Source organism: Pleurodeles waltl, chromosome 8, assembly GCF_031143425.1.
Source record: "Pleurodeles waltl isolate 20211129_DDA chromosome 8, aPleWal1.hap1.20221129, whole genome shotgun sequence".
Lineage (NCBI taxonomy): Eukaryota > Metazoa > Chordata > Amphibia > Caudata > Salamandridae > Pleurodeles > Pleurodeles waltl.
Window position 1 is genome coordinate 124,571,228 of NC_090447.1, and position 15,772 is coordinate 124,586,999.

The window sequence follows — 15,772 nt, forward strand, 5'->3', positions numbered from 1 at the left end:
AAAAGCCTGGAATATCGTATATACGGCTCAAACATACAGATGATGCTATTACTATGAAGTTACCTCACATATATGTTCTAATTTGGGGATCAAATTGTCTTACACTAACAGCCTTGTACTTGGAACTAGGAATATCAAATACTAAACTGAAGGCCTATGTGTACCAAGAGTAGTGACTAGACATTGCCAAAATTTGGCATACGCTGAAGAGTCATCATTGGCTCTTGGTTGTCAGACACACAGGGTCCGACTCACAAAGATTCTGCTGTGACTCTTGTAATACTGCTGAGAGCTATAAGTGCAGAATAATCGTAGCTTACTCCACAAATTCAGGAGTAAGCCATACATACTACAAGAATAAGTCAAGCTACATATACACTAATCTTTGTGCACTAGGTCAAACCGGAATAGGGTCCAAATAAATATTATTTTATAAGATCCTAAAAGACCCCACACAGCTTACTGGAAATGTGTTTGATATTATTGAGAGAGTACTCCAAAGGTAGAAGTCTTAGCAAAACAGAGACGAGTGAAATGTATACCAATATACAGACAACTAAAGACATTGTGTAAGAGAACTTGTTCATCACGAGTAAAACATTAGACACAAATATACATAAATAAGTTTACAGAGAACAAGAAATAGGAGCACTCTTAATTTAACAGTTTCAATCTGTCTTTGAGCGATGAACTTAAACAGTGGTAAGAGTGTTTACCATTTGTAAATGCAAATGTATATAGTGCCAGTTTTTGTTTTTCTGGTGCATAATGTTTTTGGCTCCTGAGAAAGAGCCTAAAATATTGACGTACATTAAAACCGTTGATGAATAGGTTGTTTTTATTAGAAATTTTGTAAACTAAACTGGATAACTTGACAATAAATTACATTTAAGAAAACATATCTATATAGGAATAGCTTTTAATAAAAAAAAAAAATAGTAAATGAAATGTATTTTAACTGAAACTAAAACAAAACCTAATTATTTAAGTATCACAAAGGTTACAAAAGTGGTTCCCTGCTTGACAACTTGCTATTAAGCAAGATGCTATTACCCTATACTCAAGGTAACCATGATCAGGGGTACTACAAAGGCACATGACTGAAGTATATCACTGAAATCTTGCTTAATAGCAAATCAAACAACTAGGGTGAGTGTATATTGGGAACACTGTGAACATTAATAACTGGTAATAGCTTATTGGACAATAAGCTAGAATTTCTTAATGTTATGGAAGAAGATCTTTAAAAAAAAGTATCTTTGCCACAAATCAGTTTGTAAAATACATCGCAAGGGAAGCCAGCATTCTTTACGACACAGAACATAATTTTTTAAATAAAAGACTGGATTTGCGACACAAACTTTTGTTCAGTTTTGCATGAGATTTTGTATGAAAGTCACTGGAATTTGACAAGCCAAGTGTTTTTATGAACCTCAAAACGAATGGTCTTAACATGGCAATTGATCAGGGTGCTTGGACTGGAGTAAACGAGATTGATCAGGTGTGATCATTATGCAATACAGGTTTCTTAACTATGGTACATGGTGTGTTAGTTTGTCCTACGTTCCGGAAGGCAAGACTCATTTTTATAAAACAGAATGAATATAATGAAAATACTGCATCAATGATCACACTTACATAAAGGGGTGTGATTGGTAGAAAGGGGCTAAATATGTATCCCAGTATTTATGCTATACACGAAGAGGAAAGGGCGCATGCACTGATGGAACGTGCTTGGTTGAGTTTTGTGGAGAGCGCAGTGGAACTCCCTAAAGAAGGCTATAATGTACTGTTGCACTTTCAGAACGTTTAGCACAGTTGCGGGCTGGGAACAACTGCATGTAAAGGGAGAAACAGAAAAGGAAAGGCAAGAAGCTTATATGTTAGAAATTGATAAGCATTAATAATAAAATTATCTTACATATTCATTTAGCTATGAATATGTGATATCAACCTTTTGACATTTTTTTTACATGGATTTGCAATAAGTAAATGAGGTTACCCATTCTGTGGTTGTGAATAAAAAAATTAAAAAAATTAAAAAACCGAAACTCCAGTCTTTTCAAGCAATTTTTGTTAAACATTTTGGTATTCATTTTTGGATTATTTCAATACATACTGAAATATTGGTGCATGATTATGCAGCAAATGAAAATAAACATCTGACTTAATTGTAAAAAAGATACATCATTTGTGTGACAACTGAATGTAACAGCATGAAAAGAAATACAAATATTTAAAAATAAATATTAAAGCATTACAGCTTATCTGGCATATTAAAATTAACATCATGATTATCTGGGTTTATCAATATCTTGGAAGCGTGAAACAGTGTGAATGTAGGAGGTAAAAGGATTATTTATTTTTGTATTTGACCTCATCTATCAAGATCAGTACTGTGAAAAACGCGCTTTGAAGAGAACAGCAACATAAAATAGAGGGTACCAGCCTCAGCAAGAGCAGGAAGCAGACTTAGGGCTTTATTAAGAGTACCGCAGTCCACAGACCGCAGTACCCACAGTGGCGGTTTGATCGCCGCAACCTTGGCAGTCCGACCCCCACATTATGATACTGGTGGTTAGACCACCAGCATACCACCACCTCCAGGATCAGAGATCTATACGGGTTGGTGGCAGTTGGGGCAAGTCGTGTTCAACAACAGCAGTGCTGAGTTCGGCACCACCATGCTGATTACGACTTGCCTTTCCGCAAACCTTTCCATAGCGGAACCGGCCACGGAAAGGCAGGGACAGGGCTACAGGGGGTGCCTGCCCATGGCATGGGAAGGGGGCGCCCTGACAGCACCCTCGGAATGCGCACGGTCTGCCATGTCGGACAGTGTGCTTTGAGGGTGCTGGGGGCACAGTCTGTGCAACAGCATTGGCCTCAGCTCCATGATAGCTGAGGCCAATGTCACTGCACTGTTTCCAACAGACAGCCTGGCGGAAATATCATAATACAGCATGGGGAGGCCGCTGGCTTAGCGAATGCCTATCTACTGCAGTGTTGTATTTCTAGCTGTTCGACCGCCAGACTCTTAATCAGGCACAACATTCATACTAATGTACATATTATATAGTTTTAGGAAAAAGGGGATTCTGTCAAAGACTGACACATTTTATACTATCAATTTTCATATTATTTTCACGTTGTGTCTTTATATTAATCACCATAGGTTTAATAACTACAAACACACTCTTACCCAGTAAAACAGGGGTTTCATGTTTCAAAAAGCCTTCTAAAAATATGGCAATGTGGAATTCATGTATATATGCATTATTTGGGGGATAGAGAACCAGCAACCCACTAGAATTACAAATGTATTCCTAGCAGTCTATACCAAGATCTGACTGTTTGCCTAATATTTCTTTTCTTTAGGTATGTTGAGAGATACAGGCACAAAGCCTGTCTGTTCCTTCTACTCAAGCTGGTAACTTGGTACATACCTGGAATGTACTGAGTAATATTTACCAAAAACTTGTAAAATATTATCAAAAGAACTATGTTAAGTCACCTGGCTGAATTCCACAGGGTCCTAAGAACATAAATTTAATCCACCAAAACTTTTGTATAGACTAGCACCCAAGTTCATGACCTAAAGCTTAAAGCACAATCGCCCATGATTCAATGTGCTGAAACCTCATCCTCAAACATTGAATCGACGTCATAAAATTAGGTCAAACTGTGATGTGCTGGCACAAACTGTGCAGTGTCCACCCCCAAATGCCCTTACAAACTGACTTTTTTTTTCATCTCACAGCTGAATACTTGATAGTGTCAATTGTCAAGAAGCACGTGGACCAAGGTAGCCACTTTCACTCTTCTCAACTGTAGAGAATGTATACAGTTTGTTTTAGGTAAAACGCAAATCATAGTAGTTTACAATATACTTATGAACTCTGCTGCACAATACAACCATTTACCACAATATCTTCATCATTAATTATCAAAATTCAGCTTCAGCAACTTTTGGAAATTCTTTCCTTAACTTCAGTATCCTTAAAGTGCCTTTTTTTGGAACTGCTAGTTTACGGACTAGTAGTACTATTTGCTGGTGGCAGAAGTATTTTTCATTTGAATGACCGCATTTACCAATCAGACAATATTGGTCAGCATTTACTGTGCATTCTTTTAACCCACTGTGACTGTGTTTTTATCATGTTGTAACTTCACAGCGGTCATGCAACAGACGTGTCTGTAACTCTCAGAAGCATTTCTGCCCAATCCATAGGATCCTCTTCACATTTTTCAGCACTTCTTACGTTTTTCATATGGTTCTTTTCTCTGTTGCTGCCCATTCAAGCATGTTGCTCATCCATTTTTCAAATTTCAGTTGGTGTGGTCTAAGACAGTGGATAGCAACGTGTCGCTTTGCCACCACCACACCTAGGGTTTCAAATGTAATATTCAACTAGGTACTTCAGATTTTTGGGAATCAGACTTGCAGTGCTCTATTACAATGTCCTTCGTGCATTTCTAAGTATTGTGCACCACCTCCCACCAATATGCTTTACACATTGAGCAGTGCCAGGTCATGTGCAAAACGTCTGCCACTACCACCTCACATTTTGGACAACTTTTTTTTTTCTAAAAAAAAAAAAAACATTTTTTATTGGGTTTTGTACAGGAGTTGCATACTTGTTGCCCAGTGATGAGCATCACATTGCGTGTCTCAACATTTCAAATGGCAAACATAATAAAGAGAGCAATGTGTGCTTGAGAAAAGGTAGCAATTTACAATCATCGTGAATATCAAGAATATTACAACATATGAGGCAAAAAGGTGAGGTAAGGACAGAGGCAAGTGGGTGTTTGGTGGGGTCCCAGCGGCTTGCACTAGTAGATTTGAAATCAAATATAGGCAGGTATAGTAAAAAAATGGGATGCTGAGTGTGCAGGGCTGACCTGGTGGTCAGCGGGGGCAGTCTCGGTGCAGGGGGCATGTGTGTTGTGTGAGGGAATATTACAGGATAGATGGCCAGGCTTTAGAGCTCAAGCGAGAGGGATACGAAGTGAGAACCATCAGTGGGACCCCATCTCAGCCCAAGGGATGGGGAACTAACCACATTTTGGACAACTTGATGTCCTTCTCTGTATAGGCATTGATAAGTATTAATGAGGTATTTCTCCAATATTTCCCCTGTGTCTATATAAACGGTGCCATTCAACATTTCATTCTGGGTGCACAGGTATGTTGCTTTCAAGAGTCATCAATTTTTTTTTTTTTTTTTTTACATTTTATTTTACGTCAGAAAACATTTTTCCCATTTGACAACTTAGTTTCAATACAGGTTTGCCTGGAAAGCCACCTCCCATGCTTAGTGTGATTTTTGTTTTCTATTCCGAGGCTGTGCTTTCAGTGCTCTCCCAAATAAGCACTACATACTGTGCAGTCATATCTCATATGGAGACTTAGAATGCTCTGTCAGAGTCATTCTGTTCTCAAATGCCACATTGAAATTTTAGCTGTATAGTGAAGTGTGTCATATGTTAAAATTAGAGGTCAGTGACCCAATAAAAGTTTTGCCATGTAGGTTGGGGTACCTGCAATAACATTTTTTGCGAACCACCTAGGTATCAGTTGTGGGTGTGAAACAGATATAAATTGTGCCTACTGCATGGTGTTGTCAAATATCTATCAAGTCAGCTTCCTACACTGCCCCCTTTTCAAGGCCTTAGTCATGTAGTATTCTCTTTTGGGGATGCCTATCGAGTCATCCATCCAACACACAATAAAAATTACCATCCCAAATTATTTCAGCACCCACATATGACATAGTAATGTCAAAGAGGCCTGTAATGCACCACCCATCATAAGTATGGGACCATATCAATTTACCAAACAATTCTTCTGGCCGCCTCATGCACCGCACAGTAAATACACCACCTCAGGGTTTATTTTTGTATTGTCTATGCGGAATGGAGCTCCTGGAGCTAACCACATTAACACAACTCTTGAAGTGTGCTGCATAAACCTGCCCTCTCCACTTTTTGTGTAATTAAGCTAACCCCTACCAAAGTAGGTGTACTTCCTGAAGCATTGCAAGTTTTAAGTTATAATGCTTCAAAAATGAATCAATTATATATACCACTGCATAATTATTAAGGTCTTGTATATTCCACTGGAGTCTGTGTCATCAGTTCACATCTACCTCTGTGACATTCTTTTTCCTGCATGTTTAAACAGCTTCTGCAGTAATTCATTGCCTGCTGTGCTACAGACTGACTTAATGGAAATTAACTTGTCAACACCAAACAAGGAGTCCCATCTCCTGCCACCTCAACACACAGGTAGCTTTCAGTGCAGGGGTCTCCTTTTCTATAGTGAAAGCTATTTCTGATCAGTGAAAAATCATCGTGAGCTACTGAAGGCTAAGCATCTTTCACATTGTTACCAGACACCCCCATGCCTATCATCACTGACTTTAAGCCTGATGTCCTCCATAGAGTCAGATACTATGGTTTGAACAAAATGGCTAGAGGTAATATGACAGGGTTGTCGTGTGTCAGTGAGTGAATGGTCTCTGAGAATGTATGAATATGTGTGTGTATGAATGGGATATTTGTGTATAAGTGACGGGGCTGTGATGTATGTCTTTGGGGCACAGGACATAGCTTTCACCATATGTGTCACCATTACATGTATAACACAAACATACAACCCTTTTCTTAAATGAGAAAGAGTTAAAGTGCTCTGCAAAAATGTTCATAATACGGAACGTTTTTCTGCACTTTAAATTTCTCCCACTTAAAATAATGGCTTTATTTATCAGTTATAAATGTGCCACTCTGTCTACCAACCACACGGTGCAAGATACCTGCTGTGTGAAAAGGCGACACTTTGAAATGGGGGGGAAACATTAAACTGAAGATTTAACTCGTTTAGATTTTCTCACATTTCCAAGTGTCATATTTAGAAACACCGGGCATCTTGCTCCCAGTTTCCTATAGAGAAAAGGTGCCAAAGTTATAACAAAAAAATACGGCCATTAGTTTAAATGGGAGGAATTTAAAGGGAACATGCCTCATAAAACATTAAGACGTAATTGGCTAAGTTGAAAGTGGGGAAAGACATTGAAACAATGCTTCATAGAAATATTTTACTTCACTTAAAATTTCTCACACAAGTTATGTTGCATTCCTTTACAGTGAGCCACTCATTCCGCTGTTCCTTTCATAGTCTTCTCTCTAGGCTGCATTACATATAAGACATTGTGCGTCTGCTGTTTTTTGAAAAAAATATGCACATAAACAGTATTAACAATCATCTATGACTTAAACCTACCAGTAGTTTACCAGCCTGCACTCTTACAACCCAGGATCCATCGCTGACCATGTGACAAACTTTTCCAAATGCATCATCAACCAACCGAATCTCCTCATTCGACGAAGGGATTGGTACTATACTAATAAAACAAAAAGTAAAGATTACAGCCATGGCGATTTCAGTTGTCCTTGCACGCACTACTGGGTGGGAGTGATCTCTGTAATTAGATAGGACAGGCAAATGTCAAAAAAGAAAGCCATCACTTTTAAACGTGTAGCGTTTTCAATGCATATATATTCCTACCTTTTTATGAAATTTGATCCTTATCCATGTGTCACTAAATGCCACAACCAGCTAAGTTTTTTCCGACACACATTTATGATTGTAAGTAGAGCAAATCCCAATTGAATGGATGCTGGATGTGTGTTTTGAAGGAGGGAGAGAAACGACAGAGCACTGCAATCCCCATCACAGTATTTTTTATTAAAATAATTAATCATAATCCTTCTTGTCTCTTTCAAGTAAACTGGGATTCAGCTTCACATTTTGAAATGCTGGAGGAGGAAGTGACAATGGCATAGGGCCAATCTTCAAACAAACAGTGAGTTGCAACTTCACGGCTGAAGTTGCAAAGAAACAGTGATGGCAATAGAAACACTGCACCCATAAGGTGAAGGCTGATATTAGGCTGAAAATGAAATGCACGTACACTGTATAAGCAATGAGATGAAGGATGCGACCATCTTCAGGACAACCTCGTCTTTAAAGAAAACACAAATGAGACTGCAACAACTAATCCGGGTCACTCATCTGTTAATCTGTCGATAGCAACAGAGTTCCTGAAGGAAATGACTGCAAATTCCAACACTAAAATGGCAGACATCAATGTAGCTCTTCTGGTGGTAACACACTTGCTATTACTTTTGTACATGCTTATCATACATCATTGGTCCTCGTCACACTAGATGCACTGCTGTGTGCTGGAAAGAATGTGCATTTTCCTATTGTGGCGAAGCAGAGTAATAGTAAGACTCCCACATTAAAACAATTGTTACAATCATCCACGTTTCAGAAATTAAACCCCGAAATGTTAATGTAGTCTCCTAGATTAATAGACCTGTGTTGATGAATTCTTCTTCTGTGCAAACACACACGGTTCCTAATGTGCAAGACTTTACTGATAATGCTGTAAAGCACCTAATTTGTCTTGACTTTGTAGACATAGCCGTATAACACCTACTTCACGACATGAGATTTTCGTAATGAGATGATATTAACCAGAGCTCAAATGTCTGTTTGCCTTAACCAGGGTGACTGTTCCATTACTTCTAAAGCACTCTATATTTCTTTTGTGGTTCAATGGGGTGTGAGTAATTGCAATATCAATCATTCCAAAATTGTACAGGTATTTCTCTTTTCAAGGGAAGGAACATACTTTCCAGGTAAAGTTGCAGACACTGGTTTATGCAATTCTAATGAGAAACACAGTGATGTAGGCTGCTCCTTGCATACCCATTCCCTCCAGCTTTCCAAACACATAAGAACATTAAAAACATTAAAACTACTTACTTTTGGATTGCCCTGGAGCCACTGTGACCAAATGAAACATACCCATTGTAGAAAACTGGACTTCTTTGCAGATGTCTCCCCACTTTTTGACCCCTTCAGAACTACTAGATGGTGGGTTTCGACTGACAGTGCACTGAGGCCTGTTAAACAGACCGCAGTGCCAGTGCTCTTTCCTTTAAAAGAAGGTATGTCTGATTGTTACAACTGGCACAGGACTTTAGCACACCTGTAAGTCCCTAGTAGATGTTACCCCTGGTACCTAGGCAAAGGTACGAAAGGTCCCTATGGGGTAAAGCATAACTTATGCCACCCTAAGGGTCCCACACACAAACTGCACACAGCCTGCTATCGCAGACCATGTGTCAGGATGTAAGCACTGAGTGAAAACACAACATGCTACACTCGTGTGCCATGTGAAAGTCACTGCACGTATTATATGTAAGTTACCCCTAGAGCAAGCCTTAACAGACTAAAAGCAGGGTGCATTATAATGTGAGGGCATGGCTGCATGTGCAGATATGCCCGTGTGATGTCTGGTTCTTTTCCCAGATACTGCATGTGACCGGGCAGCCATCTTGGAGCATGTACTAGACGCTGGTCATCACGAGGGACCCAGCTACATGATGACTGCATAGAAAATAGTGGTGTTTGGTATCAAACACCATGTCTTAATAAATCAATATTGATGCCAGTATTAGATTTATTATGACATGCATCCAGAGAGTACCTTAAAGGTACCTCCCTGAAACTCTGCTAGTCCTCTAATGTGCTGGCTGGCTGACTAATATCGACCAGTCTGCCACCACAGACAGGTTTCTGACTTCTTGGAGGTGAGAGACCCTGCTCTCAGAGGTCAGAAACAATGTCTGCTCTGGCAAGAGGTGTTATCACCACTGCTAGCAGAATGGCTAGTAAATCTAGCTAGATCACTCAATGAAACCAAGTGAATGTTTTTTGTATTACACCGAACAGGAGATATGAGATGTACAAAACAGAGAACAAACTTAAGCACTTACAAAGAGATCTAACAATCTAAACACAACATTTGCAATGTAAATAAATGGAGAAGCGTCTGCAAAGACAATGAGTGATAAACAATAAGACATACAGTGAACAGATAAGGCATTGTAGAATAGCAATTGGATAAACACATTAAAAACAAAATCACAATTTTCTCACCAGAGGTTACCACTGGGAATACCTATTAAAAGGTTAGTCAAATATTGACAAATTTAATACATAAAACATTTTGTTTCTCCAGGAGTGGTGCTTCGAAAAGTCTTAAGACCAAAATAGTCTCTTTTGCACATATACTACGCCTTTAGCAACATGCCTCATTTGTCAAGACAATGAAGTAGCTTTAATTGTACAGCTTTTTCACTATTGCTCTTGGACTAGTATTTGCCTGAAGCTGCCAAGAACGTCTTCTTCATAGAAATGTTGAGGACTTCAGTATCTTATCTTCACTCTAGACTGTGAACATAGGTCTGTGTGTTAAACTCTGTGTCCTGTGTCTTCCAGGAAGGATAAGTTATGAAATAAGGATAAAAGGCTGTTCCTTACATGCAAATCATTCTGGTTCACCAATAATTGATTTCTTCACTATGCAGTTCTTAACCTGCAGAAATCACTTTGCAGTTCACTAATTAAGTCGTACAAATTAGCCAACTTTGCACTGCAAAAGACAGTATGCCCATCTGACATATTTTCAATTAACGCTGGATTTAATTATTTGACTTCTCTACACAGTGGCATACCTTTCAGGATAAAGTTGACTCAGGACCCATGTAAGCTGAACTGCAGCACTGCGCACCTGCTCATAGTCATCGGACAGCAGTTTACATGCCTGGAAAAAATGCACAGTTAATAAGTCTCATGTTTTATACAGAAAGGAGAACAATACTTGTGACTCCCCCTCACGGGTTTCCCATTAGCAATGTGTAATACTCCCACTACTAGTTGTAAATCCAAAAAGGCTTCTCAAAACGATTACATCCAGAACAGCATGCGCAGTCTGCAAGCACTTTGTGAGTACAGAGAGGATACTACTGCAAATATATTTGTGAAGAAAATCTAAAGCTCACAGATACCAGTTAGACAGGTAACAGGACTTCCGAAGAATCAGGAGGAGAAAACCTGATGATCCTTGAGAATTGTTGATTTGAAAAATGATACCAATTTTTTTTAACCAATAGACCGATATTTTTAAAAGTAATACAGCCAAATGCTATGGTAATCTCTTCTGCTTAACGTTTTGCAAGCAGAAGAAACATAATATATATGCTAGAATGAAAGTGATCACCCTCCATCACAATCAGATACAGTTCTCCGATGCTTTCCCTCTCAACTAATCAAATTTGTAAAGACAGGAACAGCAAGATCTCAAACTCCCCATCTCCTGTGGAGTATCACATTGTTGATTCCTCTCATCCTCTTTAAACTTCTACATGGAACCCCTTGGATCCATATTCACAGACAGCACCATCAAGAGCCATCAGAGATGTCTGTGAACAATATTCAGAGACTAAAATGCTGCAATGAACTCATTCAGAGGTGGGTGTCAAGTATGCAGCTGAAGCTCAGTCCAAACAGAACTGATTTTCTATTGCTCTTTAGCCGTTTTATCCAACCACAGATTTATGAATAGCTGCCCAGCATTAAATTACATGACTTCACTCGCCAACTGACAATACAAAATCCCTCAGAATCATTCTCGAAAAAGACCTTACATTTAAAGATCACATTGCCATAAAACAAAGAAAGCATCATGTCAGCTCTACCTCATGAACAGAACGGAACCCTGCTTCCCAGAAACTGACGTTTTCTAAACCCAAAGCAGCACCTATTTAAATGGAGGCAATGCTCAATAGGGGGATTTTCCAAAACAGGTGACTAGATCTCCGTTGTGTAAAACGCCAATTGTACAGAATTCATGCTCGAACTCCCAACCTCAGTAGCTTTCTCTGGCCAATGCCAAAAATATTAAGTCATTCTGTTCCTCAGATTCACAGTAATTCCTAATTTTCCCCTAGTTTTATTTCATGAAACTTTGCCTGCGATCAGCTGTTAAAATCTTGGAGAAAAAAAACATTGTGTTGTAATTCGGGCGAGGTTACTGACCCCTCTAGAATTGTGGAGGCACTAATAACGAGGCTCTTAAAATTACCCTACAGGATTCTGAGATTATCATTGAGGTTTAGGTGCTTCCACATAAGTATGTGTTACTGCTAATAACTGCCACATCATTTTGGGGCTGCAGTGCCTTCATAAATGATACCAGAGTAGATATCAGATGTTAAATGAAATGGGATTCAAAAAAAATAAAAAATAATTGATTCTTGCAAATGTTATTTTTTTTTTATTGGAGTTCATTCGGTCTACAAATCTAGGCCATTTAAAATAACAGAGATAACAATCATACATAATAAATAGTGTTTGGAGAGAAAAAATAAAATAAAAAATAAAAATAAAATAATAATAATAATAACAGTATAAAAACAGTAGTAATCAGGACAGTATTAGAATAAGATCAACAAGACTAGATATTTGATTGTAGATAAAAAGTACAATAAATAAGACGTGGGTTAAAATGTTAAGAGAGAAAAGATAAAAACTAGGATATAAAATTCTGTCTAACATACCAATGTGTGCAAGTGTTTCCCCGAAGGACCTGGTCATCATCAATCCTCATATAGGGGGCAACAGGTTCCTGCTAAGAAATTTCTACTGATACTACTAAAAAATAACAGCTGGGAATCCTTCTGTCGACTAATGTCAAGATGGCTCACATGCCCTTTAAAACAATAAGCCTACGCCGGATGTACCAGGCCTCCGCAAAAAATTTGGTAACTGTAATAGCTACCACGGAGGATGTGTCGTATGTACAGATTCTGGTGGCGCTTGCTCTATCATGTAATGACATATTTTTGCAGAGGGGAATGATCCACCTCCCTCTGGGACTCTTATACGAAGGGCAAAAAAATAGTATGTGCTCTATTGTTTCTTTACGATTTTGGCAAGAGATACATCTATCATTTGAAACGATGTTAGAGGACCAGTGAGCCGTAAAACCATTGATAGGCAGTGTACCATATCTTAGTTGGAGATATAAAGCACGGGCGTACGGAGGCATGGGAAGGTTCAAGAAATTCTCAGGCCAGGGCTCGTGCTTAAGTTGGAGAAATTCCATTGTTAGCCTGCCCGCCCCTTTTTGATGCAAGGAGTCTTCATTTACTTTCTCCCAATATCTTTTAGTAACAAGTTTCCTTGCATTATCGGGGATTTGCTCCGGATATTTCCAGTAGGAAGGAAAACCTATTTTGACCCAGGCAGATTTCATTTCCTTCAGCCATGGAATTTTCTCCAGTGCCTGAGGGGTGGCTATGAGCTCTCTTATGGCCAGCCTGTATGGTTCGAGTTCAACAGATTTCCATAAACTAATCCAATAGGAAAGAGGCCTTAGGGCTGCAGTGGTTTTAATACTGTTTAAACCTAGGTCTAGCCTTAGAGGGGTCATTGGTGAGCCCATACCTAGGCGGGCGATCTGTCTAAGAAAATGGTTTTCCTTGGTTTGCAGGATATCAAGGTTTTTGTGGGACCCCCAAAGTTCCGCTCCATAAAGGGCCGCTGCTCTGATTTGGACATTGTAAATCTCTGCAAGTATGTTCAAGGGGGGGGCTCGGAGCCTTTCTCGATCTACGGACAAGGGCCCCACCTCTCTGGCTTATAATGAGAGCCCCTTTGTCAAGGGCTGCCTTCCATTTGCCTGTGGTCGATAGTCTAAAACCCAAGTAGTCAAACTCTTCTACTTTCTCCAAAGGGATCGAGTTCATTTCTATGCTAGCACGTGATCGTTTCTTGGAGGTACTATATATCATGAGTTTTGTTTTCTTGATGTTTATGTCCAGACCATAATCACTACAAAAAACACAAAATTGGTTGATCAGGTTTTGGATTCCCATTGGCGATTTAGATATCAAAATTGTATCATCTGCATATAGCAGACACGGGATTTTTTTCCCAACCAATTTAGGTGAATCATTTATACAGTTCTCTAAGTAGTGAATGCAATTGTTGATATATAGCAGAAAAAGAGTGGGTGCCAGGACACATCCCTGTCTAACACCTTTTTTAATAGCTACGGGGTCAGTCAGCTCGCCCCCCTGGCCACATCTAATTTGAGCAAAGGTATCTTCATGCAGTTGAGCAATGAGTTTCAGGAGACCAGATGGCACTCCCATGTTAGATAATGTTGACACAAGCAGGTTCCTGGGGATCAAATCGAATGCGGCTCTGAGGTCTATGAAGACCACGTAAAGATTGCCCCTCCCCAGGTCAACGTTCTTCCATTTTATTGACATGAATCTTAGGGCTTGGTCAACTGTACTCACTGCAGGTCTAAAACCTGCTTGTAGGTCAGAGAGAGCTTCGGACTCCATAATCCATTCCTCGAGATGGAACAGAAGATGCTTTGCATAGATTTTCTGGGAGTTATCAAGGAGACTAATCGGACGATAGTTGGCAGGGATGCTCGGATTTCCTTTTTTGAAAATGGGTACTATTTCAGCCCCTTTCCAAGTGGGTGGAACGGGGGCCCCTGCTGCAATAGCATTGCAGATAAGGTTGAGGTATGGTGCCCATATGTCTGGTCTTGATTTGTATAGATCGCCTGGAATCTTATCTGGGCCAGGGGCCTTTCCCCATTTCAGTGAGTCTATTGCTGCTCTTGTTTCGGTTAGAGAGAATGAGATCGAGGTGGTCTCTTGGTTTATTGAGGCATCGGGGGCCCACAGGGATGCTTCAGATGGCCCTTCGTATAGTTGCCCAAAGTGCTCTACCCATGATACTGAGGGGATTGAAGAACCAGGTGCGGCAGGGGAATTGCTACAATCGTCAGTTATTAGTTTCCAGAACCTAGATGTATCATTGGATTTAGCAGTCTCCAAAATAGTAACCCATCTGGCCTCTTCCCAACTTCTGCGTGCCTTAGAACATTACTTCTTATAAACTTTTCTGGCTGTTCTTAACAGCTCAACATGGCCATCTTTTATTGCTTCCAGGAGAGACAGTTGTGCTTCTCTGCAACAATTGTCAAACCAAGGAGCGCAGTGCTTTTTGTTAGGATTATTAAGAATTTTTTTTGTAAAGAGATGCTTTAAAGATTGGAACAGGTCAGTGTGGGCTGCTAAGACTTTGTCACCCTCCCCATTTTCATTTAGCCGTTGTTATTGATTTTGCCCATTTGTGTACTAGACGTGTCATGGAGATTGCCCATATTAATCACAAACAAGACAAGGATTTGGTAGCTTCTTCCAAAGAGCATTAGCCATACCTGACTGTAAAAAATCTGCTGCAATTTAAGTCCTCGTTCGTGAAGCTGCAACTGCAAAAGAGACAAGAATGATCAGTCAAACAGAATGGCACAATTTACAGAACAGCTTGCCTCATTCCTAGAACAGTTAAGAACACACACCTAGGACGCCTACGCAACCTGATTTATATCTGCAAGGAAAGGACAGGATAAAGCATTAAAAATGTATACAAATTATCAGAAGATGCGCATCAGTCATTCTACACACTTGGCTTTTCATTATCTGTAAGACAAGTGACTGCTCCCTTCGCCAACTGAGAAATGCAGCTAGAGTGCTGAAAGCTGTAGAGACTTTGGACATCACCAAAAGTTATTTTCCCCATTTAAATTACATTAGTAAGTTATTATGATCAATGTAAAACGATTGGATGGGGATCATCATCACATTAGGCATGAAAATATCAGTCACGCTTCTCAGGTCTATTTTGGGTCTGGTGTAAATCTGTGTAGAAATGTGTGGTAAAAAGAGGTAACAAAAGGTATCAATATGCTTAATGGATGGTCAAGAAGATGTTTCAAGGATCCAAATATGAATTTGAATTGGAAATCAGATTAACTGTAAAGAG

General features: G+C 39.5%; 1 protein-coding gene across 1 annotated transcript in view; it reads right to left on the reverse strand.

The window, feature by feature from the left end:
* INTS4 (integrator complex subunit 4) overlaps positions 1–15,772 on the reverse strand; it is a 337,269-nt gene that overhangs the window by 203,213 nt on the left and 118,284 nt on the right. The window contains exons 6-8 of the mRNA XM_069203922.1: positions 15,168–15,218; positions 10,594–10,682; positions 7,286–7,406 (exon numbers count right to left, since the gene is read on the reverse strand). Of these exons, the coding sequence (XP_069060023.1) occupies positions 7,286–7,406; positions 10,594–10,682; positions 15,168–15,218 (261 nt within the window). The remainder of the gene's footprint in view (positions 1–7,285; positions 7,407–10,593; positions 10,683–15,167; positions 15,219–15,772) is intronic.